This window comes from Salvelinus fontinalis, chromosome 41 (genome assembly GCF_029448725.1).
Source record: "Salvelinus fontinalis isolate EN_2023a chromosome 41, ASM2944872v1, whole genome shotgun sequence".
Classification (NCBI taxonomy): Eukaryota; Metazoa; Chordata; class Actinopteri; order Salmoniformes; family Salmonidae; genus Salvelinus; species Salvelinus fontinalis.
In genome coordinates, this window is record NC_074705.1 from 3,116,240 (window position 1) to 3,135,681 (window position 19,442).

General features: G+C 45.9%; 1 protein-coding gene across 5 annotated transcripts in view; it reads left to right on the plus strand.

The window, feature by feature from the left end:
* Window positions 1–19,442, plus strand: part of LOC129840540 (FERM, ARHGEF and pleckstrin domain-containing protein 1-like) — a 181,541-nt gene that overhangs the window by 64,868 nt on the left and 97,231 nt on the right. For all 5 annotated transcript variants that reach the window (XM_055908476.1, XM_055908477.1, XM_055908479.1 and 2 more), the window contains exons 7-8: window positions 1,761–1,875; window positions 13,091–13,238. In XM_055908476.1, coding sequence (XP_055764451.1) covers window positions 1,761–1,875; window positions 13,091–13,238 — 263 coding nt within the window. The remainder of the gene's footprint in view (window positions 1–1,760; window positions 1,876–13,090; window positions 13,239–19,442) is intronic.

The following is a 19,442-nucleotide window of genomic DNA, read 5'->3' on the forward strand; positions in this document are numbered from 1 at the left end:
TCCTCCCTCTCGTCTCTCCTCTCTCTCTCTTCTCCTCCCTCTCGTCTCTCCTCTCTCTCTTCTCCTCCCTCTCGTCTCTCCTCTCTCTCTCTTCTCCCTCTCGTCTCTCCTCTCTCTTCTCCTCCCTCTCGTCTCTCCTCTCTCTCTCTTCTCCTCCCTCTCGTCTCTCCTCTCTCTCTTCTCCTTCCTCTCGTCTCTCCTCCCTTTCGTCTCTCCTCTCTCTCTTCTCCTCCCTCTCGTCTCTCCTCCCTTTCGTCTCTCCTCTCTCTCTTCTCCTCCCTCTCATCTCTCCTCTCTCTTCTCCTCCCTCTCGTCTCTCCTCTCTCTCTCTTCTCCTCCCTCTCTGTTCTCCTCCCTCTCGTCTCTCCTCTCTCTCTTCTCCTCCCTCTTGTCTCTCCTCCCTCTCGTCTCTCCTCCCTCTCGTCTCTCCTCTCTCTCTTCTACTCCCTCTCGTCTCCTCTCTCTTCTCCTCCCTCTCGTCTCTCCTCTCTCTCTTCTCCTCCCTCTCTTCTCCTCCCTCTCGTCTCTCCTCTCTCTCTTCTCCTCCCTCTCGTCTCTCCTCCCTCTCGTCTCTCCTCTCTCTCTTCTACTCCCTTTCGTCTCTCCTCTCTCTCTTCTCCTCTCTCTCTCTTCTCCTCCCTCTCTTCTCCTCCCTCTCGTCTCTCCTCTCTCTCTTCTCCTCCCTCTCGTCTCTCCTCCCTCTCGTCTCTCCTCTTTTTCTTCTACTCCCTCTCGTCTCTCCTCTCTCGTCTCTCCTCCCTCTCGTCTCTCCTCTCTCTCTTCTCCTCCCTCTCGTCTCTTCTCTCTCTCTTCTCCTCCCTCTCGTCTCTCCTCTCTCTCTTCTCCTCCCTCTCGTCTCTCCTCTCTCTCTTCTCCTCCCTCTCGTCTCTCCTCTCTCTCTTCTCCTCCCTCTCGTCTCTCCTCTCTCTCTTCTCCTCCCTCTCGTCTCTCCTCTCTCTCTCTTCTCCTCCCTCTCTTCTCCTCCCTCTCGTCTCTCCTCTCTCTCTTCTCCTCCCTCTCGTCTCTCCTCCCTCTCGTCTCTCCTCTCTCTCTTCTACTCCCTTTCGTCTCTCCTCTCTCTCTTCTCCTCTCTCTCTCTTCTCCTCTCTCTCTCTTCTCCTCCCTCTCTTCTCCTCCCTCTCGTCTCTCCTCTCTCTCTTCTCCTCCCTCTCGTCTCTCCTCCCTCTCGTCTCTCCTCTTTTTCTTCTACTCCCTCTCGTCTCTCCCCTCTCTCTTCTCCTCCCTCTCGTCTCTCCTCTCTCTCTTCTCCTCCCTCTCGTCTCTCCTCTCTCTCTTCTCCTCCCTCTCGTCTCTCCTCTCTCTCTTCTCCTCCCTCTCGTCTCTCCTCTCTCTCTTCTCCTCCCTCTCGTCTCTCCTCTCTCTCTTCTCCTCCCTTTCGTCTCTCCTCTCTCTCTTCTCCTCCCTCTCGTCTCTCCTCTCTCTCTTCTCCTCCCTCTCGTCTCTCCTCTCTCTCTTCTCCTCCCTCTCGTCTCTCCTCTCTCTCTTCTCCTCCCTCTCGTCTCTCCTCTCTCTCTTCTCCTCCCTCTCGTCTCTCCTCTCTCTCTTCTCCCTCTCGTCTCTCCTCTCTCTCTTCTCCTCCCTCTCGTCTCTCCTCTCTCTCTTCTCCTCCCTCCCTCTCGTCTCTCCTCTCTCTCTTCTCCTCCCTCTCGTCTCTTCTACTCTCTCTCCCTTCTGACTCCTATTGTCTGCTCTCTCCTATCTTTCCCTCTTTCTCGCTCTCTCCTCTCTTCTCTCCACAGCTGAGATTGGGGACTTTGACGAGGTCCAGAGTTTTCAGCACCTTCTTCACAACAAGTACATGCCTAACCAGGACGCCTTGATGGACAAGATCACAGAATACCACCACAAGCATGTGTGAGTCACTCTACCTTTCTCTGGACCCTCCTGCAAAGTTGGAGTTTGGGTCACGTACAAAGTGTAGACTACCGGTTCTGAAATGGCGATGTCTACGCGGTTGCCTATCGATAGGCTACCAGATGATGTGGTGCTGGTGTTTGGCTTTAAAACCTCTACCGCTTCTCTCTCCCGGATCCGGGATCCTCCTCATCAAAAAAGCTGACTAGCATAGCCTAGCCTAACGAGACAGGGATATCATATAATATAATTTTCATGAAATCACAAGTCCAATACAGCAAATGAAAGATAAACATCTTGTGAATCCAGCCATCATTTCCGTTTTTTAAAATGTTTTACAGCGAAAACACAATATGTATTTATATTAGCTAACCACATTAGCCAAACACACAACGCCATTTATTCACCGCCAACATAGCTTTCACAAAATGCAGAAATAGAGATAAAACTAATCACTAACCTTTGGACAACTTCATCAGAAGACAGTCTTATAACATCATGTTATACAGTACATTTATGTTTTGTTCGAAAATGTGCATATTTAGAGGTACAAATCGAGGTTTTACATTGTGAATACGGCGCCATGATGCACCAAATTGTCCAGAGATATTTTGGACAGTCACGTAATCTGACTAAAAAACTCATCATAAACTTTACTAAAAAATACATGTTGAACATCAAATGAAAGATACACTGGTTCTTAATGCAACCGCTGTGTTAGATTTAAAAAAATAACTTTAGTACAAAGTACAGCATGCATTATTGTGAAACAGCGCTCACATATTCTCCGCCTTGTTGGAGCCAACATATTCCACAGAAATACGAAATAACATCATAAATATTCTCCTACTTTTGTTGATCTTCCATCAGAATGTTGTGCAAGGAGTCCTTGGTCCAGAATAAATCGTTGTTTGGTTTTAGAATGTCCATTTCTTCTGTCGAATTAGCAACTTTGGCTAGCCATGTGGAGGGCACATGTCCAAGAAATCGTTGCGCCTGGAACGAAAAATTCCAAAAGTCCCAATAAACGTCGAATAAACTGGTCAAACTCGGTTGAAAATCCTACTTTATGATGCTCTTCTCATATGTATCCAATAAAATCAGAGCCGGAGCATTTCGTCGTGTATACCGAACGCTTTTCAGAAGACAATGTGGAGTTCCCCTGTGCGCAGTTGAATACTGACAAAAGAGCGGACCTGTCACTCCAAAAGCTCTCATTCGGCCTCACATCAAGCTAGACACCCCATTCAACCTTCCACTGCCTGTTGACATCTAGTGGAAGGCGTATGAAGTGCATACAGATCCATAAATAAAAGCCAGTTGAATAGGCAGACCCTGACACAGAGCCTCATTTTCAGAATTTTCACTTCCTGTATGGAAGTTTGCTGCCAAATGAGTTCTGTTTTACTCACAGATATAATTCAAACAGTTTTAGAAACTTCAGAGTGTTTTCTATCCAATAGTAATACTAATATGCATATTGTATGATCTAGAACAGAGTACGAAGCCGTTTAATTTGGGCACGATTTTTTCCCAAAGAGAAAACAGCGCCCCCTATTAAGAAGAAGTTAATGGAGACATGTTTATTTAGATTGGGTTGTCGTGTTTCACCCCGTGTTTCACCTCATGTTTCACCTCATGTTTCACCTCATGTTTCACCTCGTGTTTCACCTCGTGTTTCACCTCGTGTTTCACCTCGTGTTTCACCCCGTGTTTCACCTCGTGTTTCACCTCGTGTTTCACCTCGTGTTTCACCTCGTGTTTCACCCCGTGTTTCACCTCGTGTTTCACCTCGTGTTTCACCTCGTGTTTCACCTCGTGTTTCACCTCGTGTTTCACCTCGTGTTTCACGGAGCTGCAGGCTCCTACTGTATCACAATGCTGCTGTTCAGATTGTTGGCGGAAATCATGTATTTACTTGTTCAGTAATTAACTTCTTGACACTAGGGGGGCGCCATTTCGACTTTGTAATAATTAGTTCCCAAATTAAACTGCCTCGTACTCAATTCTTGCTCGTACAATATGCATATTATTATTACTATTGGATAGAAAACACTCTCTAGTTTCTAAAACCGTTTGAATTATTTATCTGAGTGAAACAGAACTCATTCTGCAGCACATTTCCTGTCAGGGAGTGAGATTTCAGAAATCTGAGGTCAGTTTATAAGTCCCCATGTAAGCCATCGGGCTACATGCACTGCATACGTCTTCCTCTAGATGTCAGTAAGCGGTGAGAATTTGAATGGAGTGGATTGCGCAATCTGGGACCTTATATAGGACCGTGGAACGGAAGGACCGTCCTTTTCAACGGTGCGCCTGGCGCAAGAAGACATCACAATGGCGTCCTGCAAACGCTTTCGTTTTAGTAGTTCTATATCTCCGGTCATGTTTTTATTCGTTATAGGTGTTAAAGACATCATAAGGTAGTTAATTTAAACCGACTTATAGCAGTTTATTGCGATTTTCTGGGATTTCTTTGTCATGCGCTTTCACGAGTTGGACACCTCTCCAGTTGGTGGCTAACATTAGCAGCTATTTCGACCGGACAAGAGGACATCTTTCAACCCAAAGACGATTGTTCTGGAGAAAGGACACCTTGCCCAATATTCTGATGGAAGCTCAGCTAATAGTAAGCAGTCTTTATGCTGTTAATTCGTACTTATGTTGACAAATGTTAAATAATAATTCCGCCATGAATTATGGGGCGGTCTCGCTTTAGCGCACGCTGTATTGCGCAGTAACGTTAATTTTAAAAATCTAACACAGCGATTGCATTAAGAACTAATTTATCTTTCATTTGCTGTCCAACTTGTATTTTTTAGTCAAGTTTATGAATAGTTTTCGATTAAATGATTAGAATAGGTGCCTTTCCCAAGATTTCTCCTGACATTTTCTTTGCAGCTTGGCTACTTTTCTCATTGTATAACCACGATTTGTGCCGCTAAATATGCACATTTTCGAACAAACTCTATATGCATTGTGTAATATGATGTTATAGGACTGTCATCTGAAGAATTCTGAGAAGGTTAGTGAAAAAATTAATATCTTTTGGTGGTTTATACGTAATCGCTATGTTTGGCTTGAATCAATGCTGTTGTGATGTTTGCTATTGTGGTATGCTAATATAACGCTATATTGTGTTTTCGCTGTAAAACACTTAGAAAATCTGAAATATTGTCTTGATTCACAAGATCTGTGTCTTTCAATTGCTGTACGCTGTGTATTTTTAAGAAATGTTTTATGATGAGTAATTAGCTAATACACGATGGTCTCTGTAGTTATTCTAGTCGCTTTGGTGAGAGTTGTGATGGTGGCTGCAATGGTAAACTATGATTTATACATGAAATATGCACATTTTTCTAACAAAACATATGCTATACAATAAATATGTTATCAGACTGTCATCTGATGAAGTTGTTTCTTGGTTAGTGGCTATTTATATCTTTATTTGGTCGAATTTGTGATAGCTACTGATGGAGTAAAAAACTGGTGGAGTAAAAAAAGTGGTGTCTTTTGCTATCGTGGTTAGCTAATAGAAATACATAGTGTTTTCCCTGTAAAACATTTTAAAAATCGGAAATGATGGCTGGATTCACAAGATGTGTATCTTTCATCTGGTGTCTTGGACTTGTGATTTAATGATATTTAGATGCTAGTATTTACTTGTGACGCTATGCTAGGCTATGCTAGTAGCTTTTCTACTGATGGGGGGTGCTCCTGGATCCGGGTTTGGGAGGCGTTAGAGGTTAAAGTGGGAATTCAAACATTTGCAGATTGTAAGATGTATGTTTGATGCAAAACCGCATACTAATCAGTAACCAATAATGTTTTGGGGGGAATATACAGACCCTTTGACTTTCTACACATTTTGTTACGTTACAGCCTTATTCTAAAATTGATTGAAAATCATAATGACAAAGCAAAAACAGTTTTTTTAGAAATGTTTGCAAGGACTGTGTCGAGGTCCAGATCTGGGGGGGAAGGTCCCCAAGAACACAGTGGCCTTAAATAGAAAAGGGGAGGTGACCAAGACCCCGATGGTCACTCTGACAGAGCTCCAGAGTTCCTCTGTGGAGATGGGAGAACCTTCCAGAAGGACAACCATCTCTGCAGCACTCCACCAAATCAGGCCTTGATGGTAGACTGACAGAAGCCTCTCCTCAGTAAAAGACACATGACAGATTAAATCAGAAAAGAGGAGAAGTTGGATGGTGATTTAGCTGCTGTAGATGAATCTTGATGTACATCAGTAGCCAGGCCCAGTGTTATGTAATGCACTACTGTTGTGTCTAGCAGCCAGCCAGCGTCAGAACAGTGTGACAGGCAACGTCTCTGTCCCTGCGCCCACATCGAATGTTTAGAGATGGTTATCCATAAACGTCTCTGTCCCTGCGCCCACATCGAATGTTTAGAGATGGTTATCTATAAACGTCTCTGTCCCTGCGCCCACATCGAATGTTTAGAGATGGTTATCCATAAACGTCTCTGTCCCTGCGCCCACATCGAATGTTTAGAGATGGTTATCTATAACGTCTCTGTCCCTGCGCCCACATCGATGTTTAGAGATGGTTATCTATAAACGTCTCTGTCCCTGCGCCCACATCGAATGTTAGAGATGGTTATCCATAACGTCTCTGTCCCTGCGCCCACATCGATGTTTAGAGATGGTTATCCATAACGTCTCTGTCCCTGCGCCCACATCGATGTTTAGAGATGGTTATCTATAACGTCTCTGTCCCTGCGCCCACATCGATGTTTAGAGATGGTTATCTATAAACGTCTCTGTCCCTGCGCCCACATCGAATGTTAGAGATGGTTATCTATAAACGTCTCTGTCCCTGCGCCCACATCGATGTTTAGAGATGGTTATCCATAAACGTCTCTGTCCCTGCGCCCACATCGAATGGTTAGAGATGGTTATCTATAAACGTCTCTGTCCCTGCGCCCACATCGAATGTTTAGAGATGGTTATCTATAAACGTCTCTGTCCCTGCGCCCACATCGATGTTTAGAGATGGTTATCCATAAACGTCTCTGTCCCTGCGCCCACATCGATGTTTAGAGATGGTTATCTATAAACGTCTCTGTCCCTGCGCCCACATCGAATGTTTAGAGATGGTTATCTATAAACGTCTCTGTCCCTGCGCCCACATCGAATGTTTAGAGATGGTTATCCATAACGTCTCTGTCCCTGCGCCCACATCGATGTTTAGAGATGGTTATCTATAAACGTCTCTGTCCCTGCGCCCACATCGATGTTTAGAGATGGTTATCTATAAACGTCTCTGTCCCTGCGCCCACATCGATGTTTAGAGATGGTTATCCATAAACGTCTCTGTCCCTGCGCCCACATCGAATGTTTAGAGATGGTTATCCATAAACGTCTCTGTCCCTGCGCCCACATCGAATGTTTAGAGATGGTTATCCATAAACGTCTCTGTCCCTGCGCCCACATCGAATGTTTAGAGATGGTTATCTATAAACGTCTCTGTCCCTGCGCCCACATCGATGTTTAGAGATGGTTATCTATAACGTCTCTGTCCCTGCGCCCACATCGAATGTTTAGAGATGGTTATCCATAAACGTCTCTGTCCCTGCGCCCACATCGAATGTTTAGAGATGGTTATCTATAACGTCTCTGTCCCTGCGCCCACATCGAATGTTTAGAGATGGTTATCTATAAACGTCTCTGTCCCTGCGCCCACATCGATGTTTAGAGATGGTTATCTATAACGTCTCTGTCCCTGCGCCCACATCGAATGTTTAGAGATGGTTATCTATAAACGTCTCTGTCCCTGCGCCCACATCCATGGTTAGAGATGGTTATCTATAAACGTCTCTGTCCCCGCGCCCACATCGAATGTTTAGAGATGGTTATCTATAAACGTCTCTGTCCCTGCGCCCACATCCATGGTTAGAGATGGTTATCCATAAACGTCTCTGTCCCTGCGCCCACATCGAATGTTTAGAGATGGTTATCTATAAACGTCTCTGTCCCTGCGCCCACATCGAATGTTTAGAGATGGTTATCCATAAAGCTCCTCTTGGCGCGCCCTGTCTTCCCTGTAAAACTATTGTGGGACTGATGGAACAAGACTGTCCCTGTCCTTCCTTTCCCAGAATTCCAGCTGAGATGACTCATCCCATTCCTTGGGTGTGTGCCAGGACCCACTTCCTCCCTCTCATCCCTCCCTCCTCTGCTCTCTCTCCCAGCGTCTCCTCCCAGAGATGGGCACCAGTCCTAAGCTTTAGTCTGTAGACGTTGTCCCTAACCACAGATCTAGGATCAGATGACCCCTAGTCTTCCCTGGGTGTAGACGTCCCTAACCACAGATCTAGGATCAGATGACCCCTAGTCTTCCCTGGGTGTAGACGTTGTCCCTAACTACAGATCTAGGATCAGATGATCCCTAGTCTTCCCTGGGTGTAGACGTTGTCCCTAACTACAGATCTAGGATCAGATTACCCCTAGTCTTCCCTGGGTGTAGACGTTGTCCCTAACCACAGATCTAGGATCAGATGACCCCTAGTCTTCCCTGGGTGTAGACGTTGTCCCTAACCACAGATCTAGGATCAGACGACCCCTAGTCTTCCCTGGGTGTAGACGTTGTCCCTAACCACAGATCTAGGATCAGATGACCCCTAGTCTTCCCTGGGTGTAGACGTTGTCCCTAAACACAGATCTAGGATCAGATGACCGGTTACTGTTCTTCTTTTACTCCCTTTTCCCCCTCCGCCCTCTCTGCCTTCTCTACCAACCACCTCTACCCTCTCTGCCTTCTCTACCAACCACCTCTACCCTCTCTGCCTTCTCTACCAACCCCCTCCACCCTCTCTGTCTGCCCTACCATCCCCCTCTACCCCCTCCACCCTCTCTGTCTGCCCTACCAACCACCTCTTCCCCCTCTACCCTCTCTGTCTGCCCTACCAACCCCCTCTACCCTCTCTGTCTGCCCTACCTTCCCCCTCTACCCTCTCTGTCTGCTCTACCGACCCCTTCTACCTTCTCTGTCTTCTCTACCAACCCCCTCTACCCTCTCTGTCTTCTCTACTAACCCCCTCTACCCTCTCTGTCTTCTCTACCAACCCCCTCTACCCTCTCTGTCTTCTCTACCGACCCCTCTACCCTCTATGTCTTCTCTACCGACCCCCTCTACCCTCTCTGTCTTCTCTACCGACCCCCTCTACCTTCTCTGTCTTCTCTACCGACCCCATCTACCTTCTATGTCTGCCCTACCGACCCCCTCTACCCTCTGTCTTCTCTACCGACCCCCTCTACCCTCTCTGTCTTCTCTACCAACCCCCTCTACCCTCTCTGTCTTCTCTACCAACCCCCTCTACCCTCTGTCTGCCCTACCAACCCCCTCTACCCTCTCTGTCTTCTCTACCCTCTCTGTCTGCCCTACTAACCCCCTCAACCCCCTCCACCCTCTCTGTCTGCCCTACCAACCCCCTATACCCTCTCTGTCTGCCCTACCAACCCCCTCAACCCCCTCTACCCTCTCTGTCTGCCCTACCAACCCCCTCCACCCTCTCTGTCTGTCCTACCAACCCCCTCTACCCCCTCCACCCTCTCTGTCTTCTCTACCAACCCCCTCCACCCTCTCTGTATGTCCTACCAACCCCCTCCACCCTCTCTGTCTGCCCTACCAACCCCCTCTACCCCCTCCACCCTCTCTGTCTGTCCTACCAACCCCCTCCACCCTCTCTGTCTGCCCTACCAACCACCTCTACCCTCTCTGTCTTCTCTACCAACCCCCTCTACCCCTCTACCCTCTCTGTCTGCCCTACCAACCCCCTCTACCCCCTCCACCCTCTCTGTCTGCCCTACCAACCCCCTCCACCCGCTCTGTCTGTCCTACCAACCCCCTCCACCCTCTCTGTCTGCCCTACCAACCCCCTCCACCCTCTCTGTCTGCCCTACCAACCCCCTCTACCCCCTCCACCCTCTCTGTCTGCCCTACCAACCCCCTCCACCCTCTCTGTCTGCCCTACCAACCCCCTCTACCCCCTCCACCCTCTCTGTCTGCCCTACCAACCCCCTCTACCCTCTCTGTCTGCCCTACCAACCCCCTCTACCCCCTCCACCCTCTCTGTCTGCCCTACCAACCCTCTCTACCCTCTCTGTCTGCCCTACCAACCCCCTCTACCCCTCCACCCTCTCTGTCTGCCCTACCAACCCCCTCTACCCCCTCCACCCTCTCTGTTTGCCCTACCAACCCCCTCCACCCTCTCTGTCTGCCCTACCAACCCCCTCTACCCCCTCCACCCTCTCTGTCTGCCCTACCAACCCCCTGTACCCCTCCACCCTCTCTGTCTGCCCTACCAACCCCCTCTACCCTCTCTGTCTGCCCTACCAACCCCCTCTACCCTCTCTGTCTGCCCTACCAACCCCCTCCACCCTCTCTGTCTGCCCTACCAACACCCTCTACCCCCTCCACCCTCTCTGTCTGCCCTACCAACCCCCTCTATCCCCTCCACCCTCTGTGTCTGTCCTACCAAACCGGGCCCCCCTCTCCACCCCCCAAACCAACCGCTGTCCCTCAGGAGACCAGCCAGCCCAGATCAGAGCAGGAAGGATGGTCTAATTCAGGCCCACATACAGGAAACTATTTCCACTCAGCATATTTAGTAACTCAAAGTCTCTCATGTTTTGGTGGGGAGGCGGAGGGCAGTATATTAGTCCAACATATTGGTTAAGCAATTATTATGTTCATTATGTTCAATCATTATGTTCATTAGTTTAATGGATTCTATTAGTTTAATGGATTCTATTAGTTTAATGGATCCTATTAGTTTAATGGATCCTATTAGTTTAATGGATTCTATTAGTTTAATGGATTCTATTAGTTTAATGGATCCTATTAGTTTAATGGATTATATTAGTTTAATGGATTCTATTAGTTTAATGGATTCTATTAGTTTAATGGATCCTATTAGTTTAATGGATTCTATTAGTTTAATGGATCCTATTAGTTTAATGGATTCTATTAGTTTAATGGATCCTATTAGTTTAATGGATTCTATTAGTTTAATGGATCCTATTAGTTTAATGGATTCTATTAGTTTAATGGATTCTATTAGTTTAATGGATTCTATTAGTTTAATGGATTCTATTAGTTTAATGGATTCTATTAGTTTAATGGATTCTATTAGTTTAATGGATTCTATTAGTTTAGTGGATCCTATTAGTTTAGTGGATCCTATTAGTTTAATGGATTATATTAGTTGTTAGTTTGTCCCCAGACGCCAGCCGAGTCAGACTATGAAATACTAAAGCGTTGGTCTGTCTCCTGTGTGTCCCCAGACGCCAGACGCCAGCCGAGTCAGACTATGAAATACTAAAGCGTTGGTCTGTGTCCTGTGTGTCCCCAGACGCCAGCCGAGTCAGACTATGAAATACTAAAGTGTTGGTCTGTCTCCTGTGTGTCCCCAGACGCCAGCCGAGTCAGACTATGAAATACTAAAGCGTTGGTCTGTGTCCTGTGTGTCCCCAGACGCCAGCCGAGTCAGACTATGAAATACTAAAGCGTTGGTCTGTCTCCTGTGGGTCCCCAGAGGCCAGCCGAGTCAGACTATGAAATACTAAAGTGTTTGTCTGTCTCCTGTGTGTCCCCAGACGCCAGACGCCAGCCGAGTCAGACTATGAAATACTAAAGTGTTGGTCTGTCTCCTGTGTGTCCCCAGACGCCAGCCGAGTCAGACTATGAAATACTAAAGCGTTGGTCTGTCTCCTGTGTCCCCCCAGACACCAGCCGAGTCAGACTATGAAATACTAAAGTGTTGGTCTGTGTCCTGTTTGTCCCCAGACGCCAGCCGAGTCAGACTATGAAATACTAAAGTGTTGGTCTGAGTCCTGTGTCCCCAGACGCCAGACGCCAGCCGAGTCAGACTATGAAATACTAAAGCGTTGGTCTGTCTCCTGTGTGTCCCTAGACGCCAGACGCCAGCCGAGTCAGACTATGAAATACTAAAGCGTTGGTCTGTGTCCTGTGTGTCCCCAGACGCCAGACGCCAGCCGAGTCAGACTATGAAATACTAAAGTGTTGGTCTGTCTCCTGTGTGTCCCCAGACGCCAGACGCCAGCCGAGTCAGACTATGAAATACTAAAGTGTTGGTCTGTGTCCTGTGTGTCCCCAGACGCCAGCCGAGTCAGACTATGAAATACTAAAGCGTTGGTCTGTCTCCTGTGTGTCCCCAGAGGCCAGACGCCAGCGGAGTCAGACTATGAAATACTAAAGCGTTGGTCTGTGTCCTGTGTGTCCCCAGACGCCAGCCGAGTCAGACTATGAAATACTAAAGTGTTGGTCTGTCTCCTGTGTGTCCCCAGACGCCAGACGCCAGCGGAGTCAGACTATGAAATACTAAAGCGTTGGTCTGTGTCCTGTGTGTCCCCAGACGCCAGCCGAGTCAGACTATGAAATACTAAAGTGTTGGTCTGTCTCCTGTGTGTCCCCAGACGCCAGCCGAGTCAGACTATGAAATACTAAAGTGTTGGTCTGTCTCCTGTGTGTCCCCAGACGCCAGACGCCAGCCGAGTCAGACTATGAAATACTAAAGCGTTGGTCTGTGTCCTGTTTGTCCCCAGACGCCAGCCGAGTCAGACTATGAAATACTAAAGTGTTGGTCTGTCTCCTGTGTGTCCCCAGACGCCAGACGCCAGCCGAGTCAGACTATGAAATACTAGTGTTGGTCTGTGTCCTGTGTCCCCAGACGCCAGACGCCAGCCGAGTCAGACTATGAAATACTAAAGTGTTTGTCTGTCTCCTGTGTGTCCCCAGACGCCAGCCGAGTCAGACTATGAAATACTAAAGCGTTGGTCTGTGTCCTGTGTGTCCCCAGACGCCAGCCGAGTCAGACTATGAAATACTAAAGTGTTGGTCTGTCTCCTGTGTGTCCCCAGACGCCAGCCGAGTCAGACTATGAAATACTAAAGCGTTGGTCTGTGTCCTGTGTGTCCCCAGACGCCAGCCGAGTCAGACTATGAAATACTAAAGTGTTGGTCTGTCTCCTGTGTGTCCCCAGACGCCAGACGCCAGCCGAGTCAGACTATTAAATACTAAAGCGTTGGTCTGTGTCCTGTGTGTCCCCAGACGCCAGCCGAGTCAGACTATGAAATACTAAAGCGTTGGTCTGTGTCCTGTGTGTCCCCAGACGCCAGCCGAGTCAGACTATGAAATACTAAAGCGTTGGTCTGTCTCCTGTGTCCCCCCAGAGGCCAGACCCCAGCCCAGTCAGACTATCAGCTCTTGGAGACGGCCCGACGGTTGGAGATGTACGGAGTCAGACTCCACCCTGCTAAGGACCGAGAGGGGACCAAGCTCAGTCTGGCTGTGTCTCATATTGGACTGCTCGTGTTTCAGGTACTGCTGGGTAATATGTGCACCAGATATTTATACACCAGGATCATGGGATTTCTGATCTCTTACCTTTTTTGCTTGTTGGTATTTTCTTAAAAATGCATTGTTGGTTAAAGGCTTGTATTCAGCATTTCACTGTGAGGTCTACTACACCTGTTGTATTCATCATTTCACTGTAAGGACTACTACACCTGTTGTATTCAGCATTTCACTGTAAGGTCTACTACACCTGTTGTATTCAGCATTTCACTGTGAGGTCTACTACACCTGTTGTATTCAGCATTTCACTGTGAGGTCTACTACACCTGTTGTATTCAGCATTTCACTGTGAGGTCTACTACACCTGTTGTATTCAGCATTTCACTGTAAGGTCTACTACACCTGTTGTATTCAGCATTTCACTGTAAGGTCTACTACACCTGTTGTATTCAGCATTTCACTGTAAGGTCTACTACACCTGTTGTATTCAGCATTTCACTGTGAGGTCTACTACACCTGTTGTATTCAGCATTTCACTGTGCGGTCTACTACACCTGTTGTATTCAGCATTTCACTGTAAGGTCTACTACACCTGTTGTATTCAGCATTTCACTGTAAGGTCTACTACACCTGTTGCATTCAGCATTTCACTGTAACCATGAAAAACAGCCCCAGACCATTATTCACTGGAACTAAGGGGCCCGAACCATGACAAACAGCCCCAGACCATTATTCACTGGAACTAAGGGGCCCGAACCATGACAAACAGCCCCAGACCATTATTCACTGGAACTAAGGGGCCCGAACCATGAAAAACAGCCCCAGACCATTATTCACTGGAACTAAGGGGCCCGAACCATGAAAAACAGCCCCAGACCATTATTCACTGGAACTAAGGGGCCCGAACCATGACAAACAGCCCCAGACCATTATTCACTGGAACTAAGGGGCCCGAACCATGAAAAACAGCCCCAGACCATTATTCACTGGAACTAAGGGGCCCGAACCATGAAAAACAGCCCCAGACCATTATTCACTGGAACTAAGGGGCCCGAACCATGAAAAACAGCCCCAGACCATTATTCACTGGAACTAAGGGGCCCGAACCATAAAAAACAGGCCCAGACCATTATTCACTGGAACTAAGGGGCCCGAACCATGAAAAACAGCCCCTGACCATTATTCACTGGAACTAAGGGGCCCGAACCATGAAAAACAGCCCCAGACCATTACTCACTGGAACTAAGGTATTAACCATGAAAAACAGCCCCAGACCATTATTCACTGGAACTAAGGGGCCCGAACCATGAAAAACAGCCCCAGACCATTATTCACTGGAACTAAGGAGCCCGAACCATGAAAAACAGCCCCCAGACCATTATTCACTGGAACTAAGGAGCCCGAACCATGAAAAACAGCCCCCAGACCATTATTCCTCCTCCACCAAACTTTACAGTTGGCACTATGCATTGGGGCAAGTAGCATTTTACTGGCATCCACCAATCCCAGGTTAGTCCGTCGGACTGCCAGATGTGAAGTGTGATTCGTCGCTCCAGAGTCCAATGGCGGCGAGCTTTACACCACTCCAGCATATTTTACGATTTAGATTGTTCAAAGTAGCCACGCTTTTCTCACACTTGGCATTCTCTCAACCAGCTTCACCTGGAATACCTTTCCAACAGTCTTGAGAGTGTCTGGGAAGTGTTCTCTGTGATACAGAATCCTATGTCCTGTCTGTATGAATGTTGTCCAACCAACTGAAACTCCTCTCTCCTATAGGGGGACACTAAGATCAATGCTTTTAACTGGTCTAAACTCTCTCCTATAGGGGGACACTAAGATCAATGCTTTTAACTGGTCTAAACTCTCTCCTATAGGGGGACACTAAGATCAATGCTTTTAACTGGTCTAAACTCTCTCCTATAGGGACACACTAAGATCAATGCTTTTAACTGGTCTAAACTCTCTCCTATAGGGGGACACTAAGATCAATGCTTTTAACTGGTCTAAACTCTCTCCTATGGGGACACACACTAAGATCAATGCTTTTAACTGGTCTAAACTCTCTCCTATAGGGGACACACTAAGATCAATGCTTTTAACTGGTCTAAACTCTCTCCTATAGGGGGACACACTAAGATCAATGCTTTTAACTGGTCTAAACTCTCTCCTATAGGGGACACACTAAGATCAATGCTTTTAACTGGTCTAAACTCTCTCCTATAGGGGGACACACTAAGATCAATGCTTTTAACTGGTCTAAACTCTCTCCTATAGGGGACACACTAAGATCAATGCTTTTAACTGGTCTAAACTCTCTCCTATAGGGGGACACTAAGATCAATGCTTTTAACTGGTCTAAACTCTCTCCTATAGGGGACACACTAAGATCAATGCTTTTAACTGGTCTAAACTCTCTCCTATAGGGGGACACTAAGATCAATGCTTTTAACTGGTCTAAACTCTCTCCTATAGGGACACACTAAGATCAATGCTTTTAACTGGTCTAAACTCTCTCCTATAGGGACACACTAAGATCAATGCTTTTAACTGGTCTAAACTCTCTCCTATAGGGGGGACACTAAGATCAATGCTTTTAACTGGTCTAAACTCTCTCCTATAGGGGGACACTAAGATCAATGCTTTTAACTGGTCTAAACTCTCTCCTATAGGGGACACACTAAGATCAATGCTTTTAACTGGTCTAAACTCTCTCCTATAGGGGGGACACTAAGATCAATGCTTTTAACTGGTCTAAACTCTAACCTATAGGGGGACACTAAGATCAATGCTTTTAACTGGTCTAAACTCTCTCCTATAGGGACACACTAAGATCAATGCTTTTAACTGGTCTAAACTCTCTCCTATAGGGGGACACTAAGATCAATGCTTTTAACTGGTCTAAACTCTCTCCTATAGGGGGGACACTAAGATCAATGCTTTTAACTGGTCTAAACTCTCTCCTATAGGGGGGACACACTAAGATCAATGCTTTTAACTGGTCTAAACTCTCTCCTATAGGGGGACACTAAGATCAATGCTTTTAACTGGTCTAAACTCTCTCCTATAGGGGACACACTAAGATCAATGCTTTTAACTGGTCTAAACTCTCTCCTATAGGGACACACTAAGATCAATGCTTTTAACTGGTCTAAACTCTCTCCTATAGGGACACACTAAGATCAATGCTTTTAACTGGTCTAAACTCTCTCCTATAGGGGGACACTAAGATCAATGCTTTTAACTGGTCTAAACTCTCTCCTATAGGGGGGACACTAAGATCAATGCTTTTAACTGGTCTAAACTCTCTCCTATAGGGGACACACTAAGATCAATGCTTTTAACTGGTCTAAACTCTCTCCTATAGGGGGACACTAAGATCAATGCTTTTAACTGGTCTAAACTCTCTCCTATAGGGGGACACACTAAGATCAATGCTTTTAACTGGTCTAAACTCTCTCCTATAGGGGGACACTAAGATCAATGCTTTTAACTGGTCTAAACTCTCTCCTATAGGGGGACACTAAGATCAATGCTTTTAACTGGTCTAAACTCTCTCCTATAGGGGACACACTAAGATCAATGCTTTTAACTGGTCTAAACTCTCTCCTATAGGGACACACTAAGATCAATGCTTTTAACTGGTCTAAACTCTCTCCTATAGGGGGACACACTAAGATCAATGCTTTTAACTGGTCTAAACTCTCTCCTATAGGGGGACACACTAAGATCAATGCTTTTAACTGGTCTAAACTCTCTCCTATAGGGAGACACACTAAGATCAATGCTTTTAACTGGTCTAAACTCTCTCCTATAGGGGGACACTAAGATCAATGCTTTTAACTGGTCTAAACTCTCTCCTATAGGGGACACACTAAGATCAATGCTTTTAACTGGTCTAAACTCTCTCCTATAGGGGGACACACTAAGATCAATGCTTTTAACTGGTCTAAACTCTCTCCTATAGGGACACACTAAGATCAATGCTTTTAAATGGTCTAAACTCTCTCCTATAGGGGACACACTAAGATCAATGCTTTTAACTGGTCTAAACTCTCTCCTATAGGGGGACACTAAGATCAATGCTTTTAACTGGTCTAAACTCTCTCCTATAGGGGACACACTAAGATCAATGCTTTTAACTGGTCTAAACTCTCTCCTATAGGGGGACACTAAGATCAATGCTTTTAACTGGTCTAAACTCTCTCCTATAGGGGGACACTAAGATCAATGCTTTTAACTGGTCTAAACTCTCTCCTATAGGGGGGACACTAAGATCAATGCTTTTAACTGGTCTAAACTCTCTCCTATAGGGGGACACTAAGATCAATGCTTTTAACTGGTCTAAACTCTCTCCTATAGGGGGACACTAAGATCAATGCTTTTAACTGGTCTAAACTCTCTCCTATAGGGGACACACTAAGATCAATGCTTTTAACTGGTCTAAACTCTCTCCTATAGGGGACACACTAAGATCAATGCTTTTAACTGGTCTAAACTCTCTCCTATAGGGACACACTAAGATCAATGCTTTTAACTGGTCTAAACTCTCTCCTATAGGGACACACTAAGATCAATGCTTTTAACTGGTCTAAACTCTCTCCTATAGGGGGACACTAAGATCAATGCTTTTAACTGGTCTAAACTCTCTCCTATAGGGGGGACACACTAAGATCAATGCTTTTAACTGGTCTAAACTCTCTCCTATAGGGACACACTAAGATCAATGCTTTTAACTGGTCTAAACTCTCTCCTATAGGGACACACTAAGATCAATGCTTTTAACTGGTCTAAACTCTCTCCTATAGGGGGACACTAAGATCAATGCTTTTAACTGGTCTAAACTCTCTCCTATAGGGGGGACACACTAAGATCAATGCTTTTAACTGGTCTAAACTCTCTCCTATAGGGGGACACTAAGATCAATGCTTTTAACTGGTCTAAACTCTCTCCTATAGGGGACACACTAAGATCAATGCTTTTAACTGGTCTAAACTCTCTCCTATAGGGGGACACTAAGATCAATGCTTTTAACTGGTCTAAACTCTCTCCTATAGGGGACACACTAAGATCAATGCTTTTAACTGGTCTAAACTCTCTCCTATAGGGGACACACTAAGATCAATGCTTTTAACTGGTCTAAACTCTCTCCTATAGGGGGACACTAAGATCAATGCTTTTAACTGGTCTAAACTCTCTCCTATAGGGACACACTAAGATCAATGCTTTTAACTGGTCTAAACTCTCTCCTATAGGGGACACACTAAGAACAATGCTTTTAACTGGTCTAAACTCTCTCCTATAGGGGGGACACTAAGATCAATGCTTTTAACTGGTCTAAACTCTCTCCTATAGGGGGGACACTAAGATCAATGCTTTTAACTGGTCTAAACTCTCTCCTATAGGGACACTAAGATCAATGCTTTTAACTGGTCTAAACTCTCTCCTATAGGGGGGACACTAAGATCAATGCTTTTAACTGGTCTAAACTCTCTCCTATAGGGGGGACACTAAGATCAATGCTTTTAACTGGTCTAAACTCTCTCCTATAGGGGGACACACTAAGATCAATGCTTTTAACTGGTCTAAACTCTCTCCTATAGGGGGACACTAAGATCAATGCTTTTAACTGGTCTAAACTCTCTCCTATAGGGGGGACACACTAAGATCAATGCTTTTAACTGGTCTAAACTCTCTCCTATAGGGGGACACACTAAGATCAATGCTTTTAACTGGTCTAAACTCTCTCCTATAGGGACACACTAAGATCAATGCTTTTAACTGGTCTAAACTCTCTCCTATAGGGACACACTAAGATCAATGCTTTTAACTGGTCTAAACTCTCTCCTATAGGGGGACACTAAGATCAATGCTTTTAACTGGTCTAAACTCTCTCCTATAGGGGGACACTAAGATCAATGCTTTTAACTGGTCTAAACTCTCTCTTATAGGGACACACTAAGATCAATGCTTTTAACTGGTCTAAACTCTCTCCTATAGGGACACACTAAGATCAATGCTTTTAACTGGTCTAAACTCTCTCCTATAGGGGGACACTAAGATCAATGCTTTTAACTGGTCTAAACTCTCTCCTATAGGGACACACTAAGATCAATGCTTTTAACTGGTCTAAACTCTCTCCTATAGGGGGACACTAAGATCAATGCTTTTAACTGGTCTAAACTCTCTCCTATAGGGGGGACACTAAGATCAATGCTTTTAACTGGT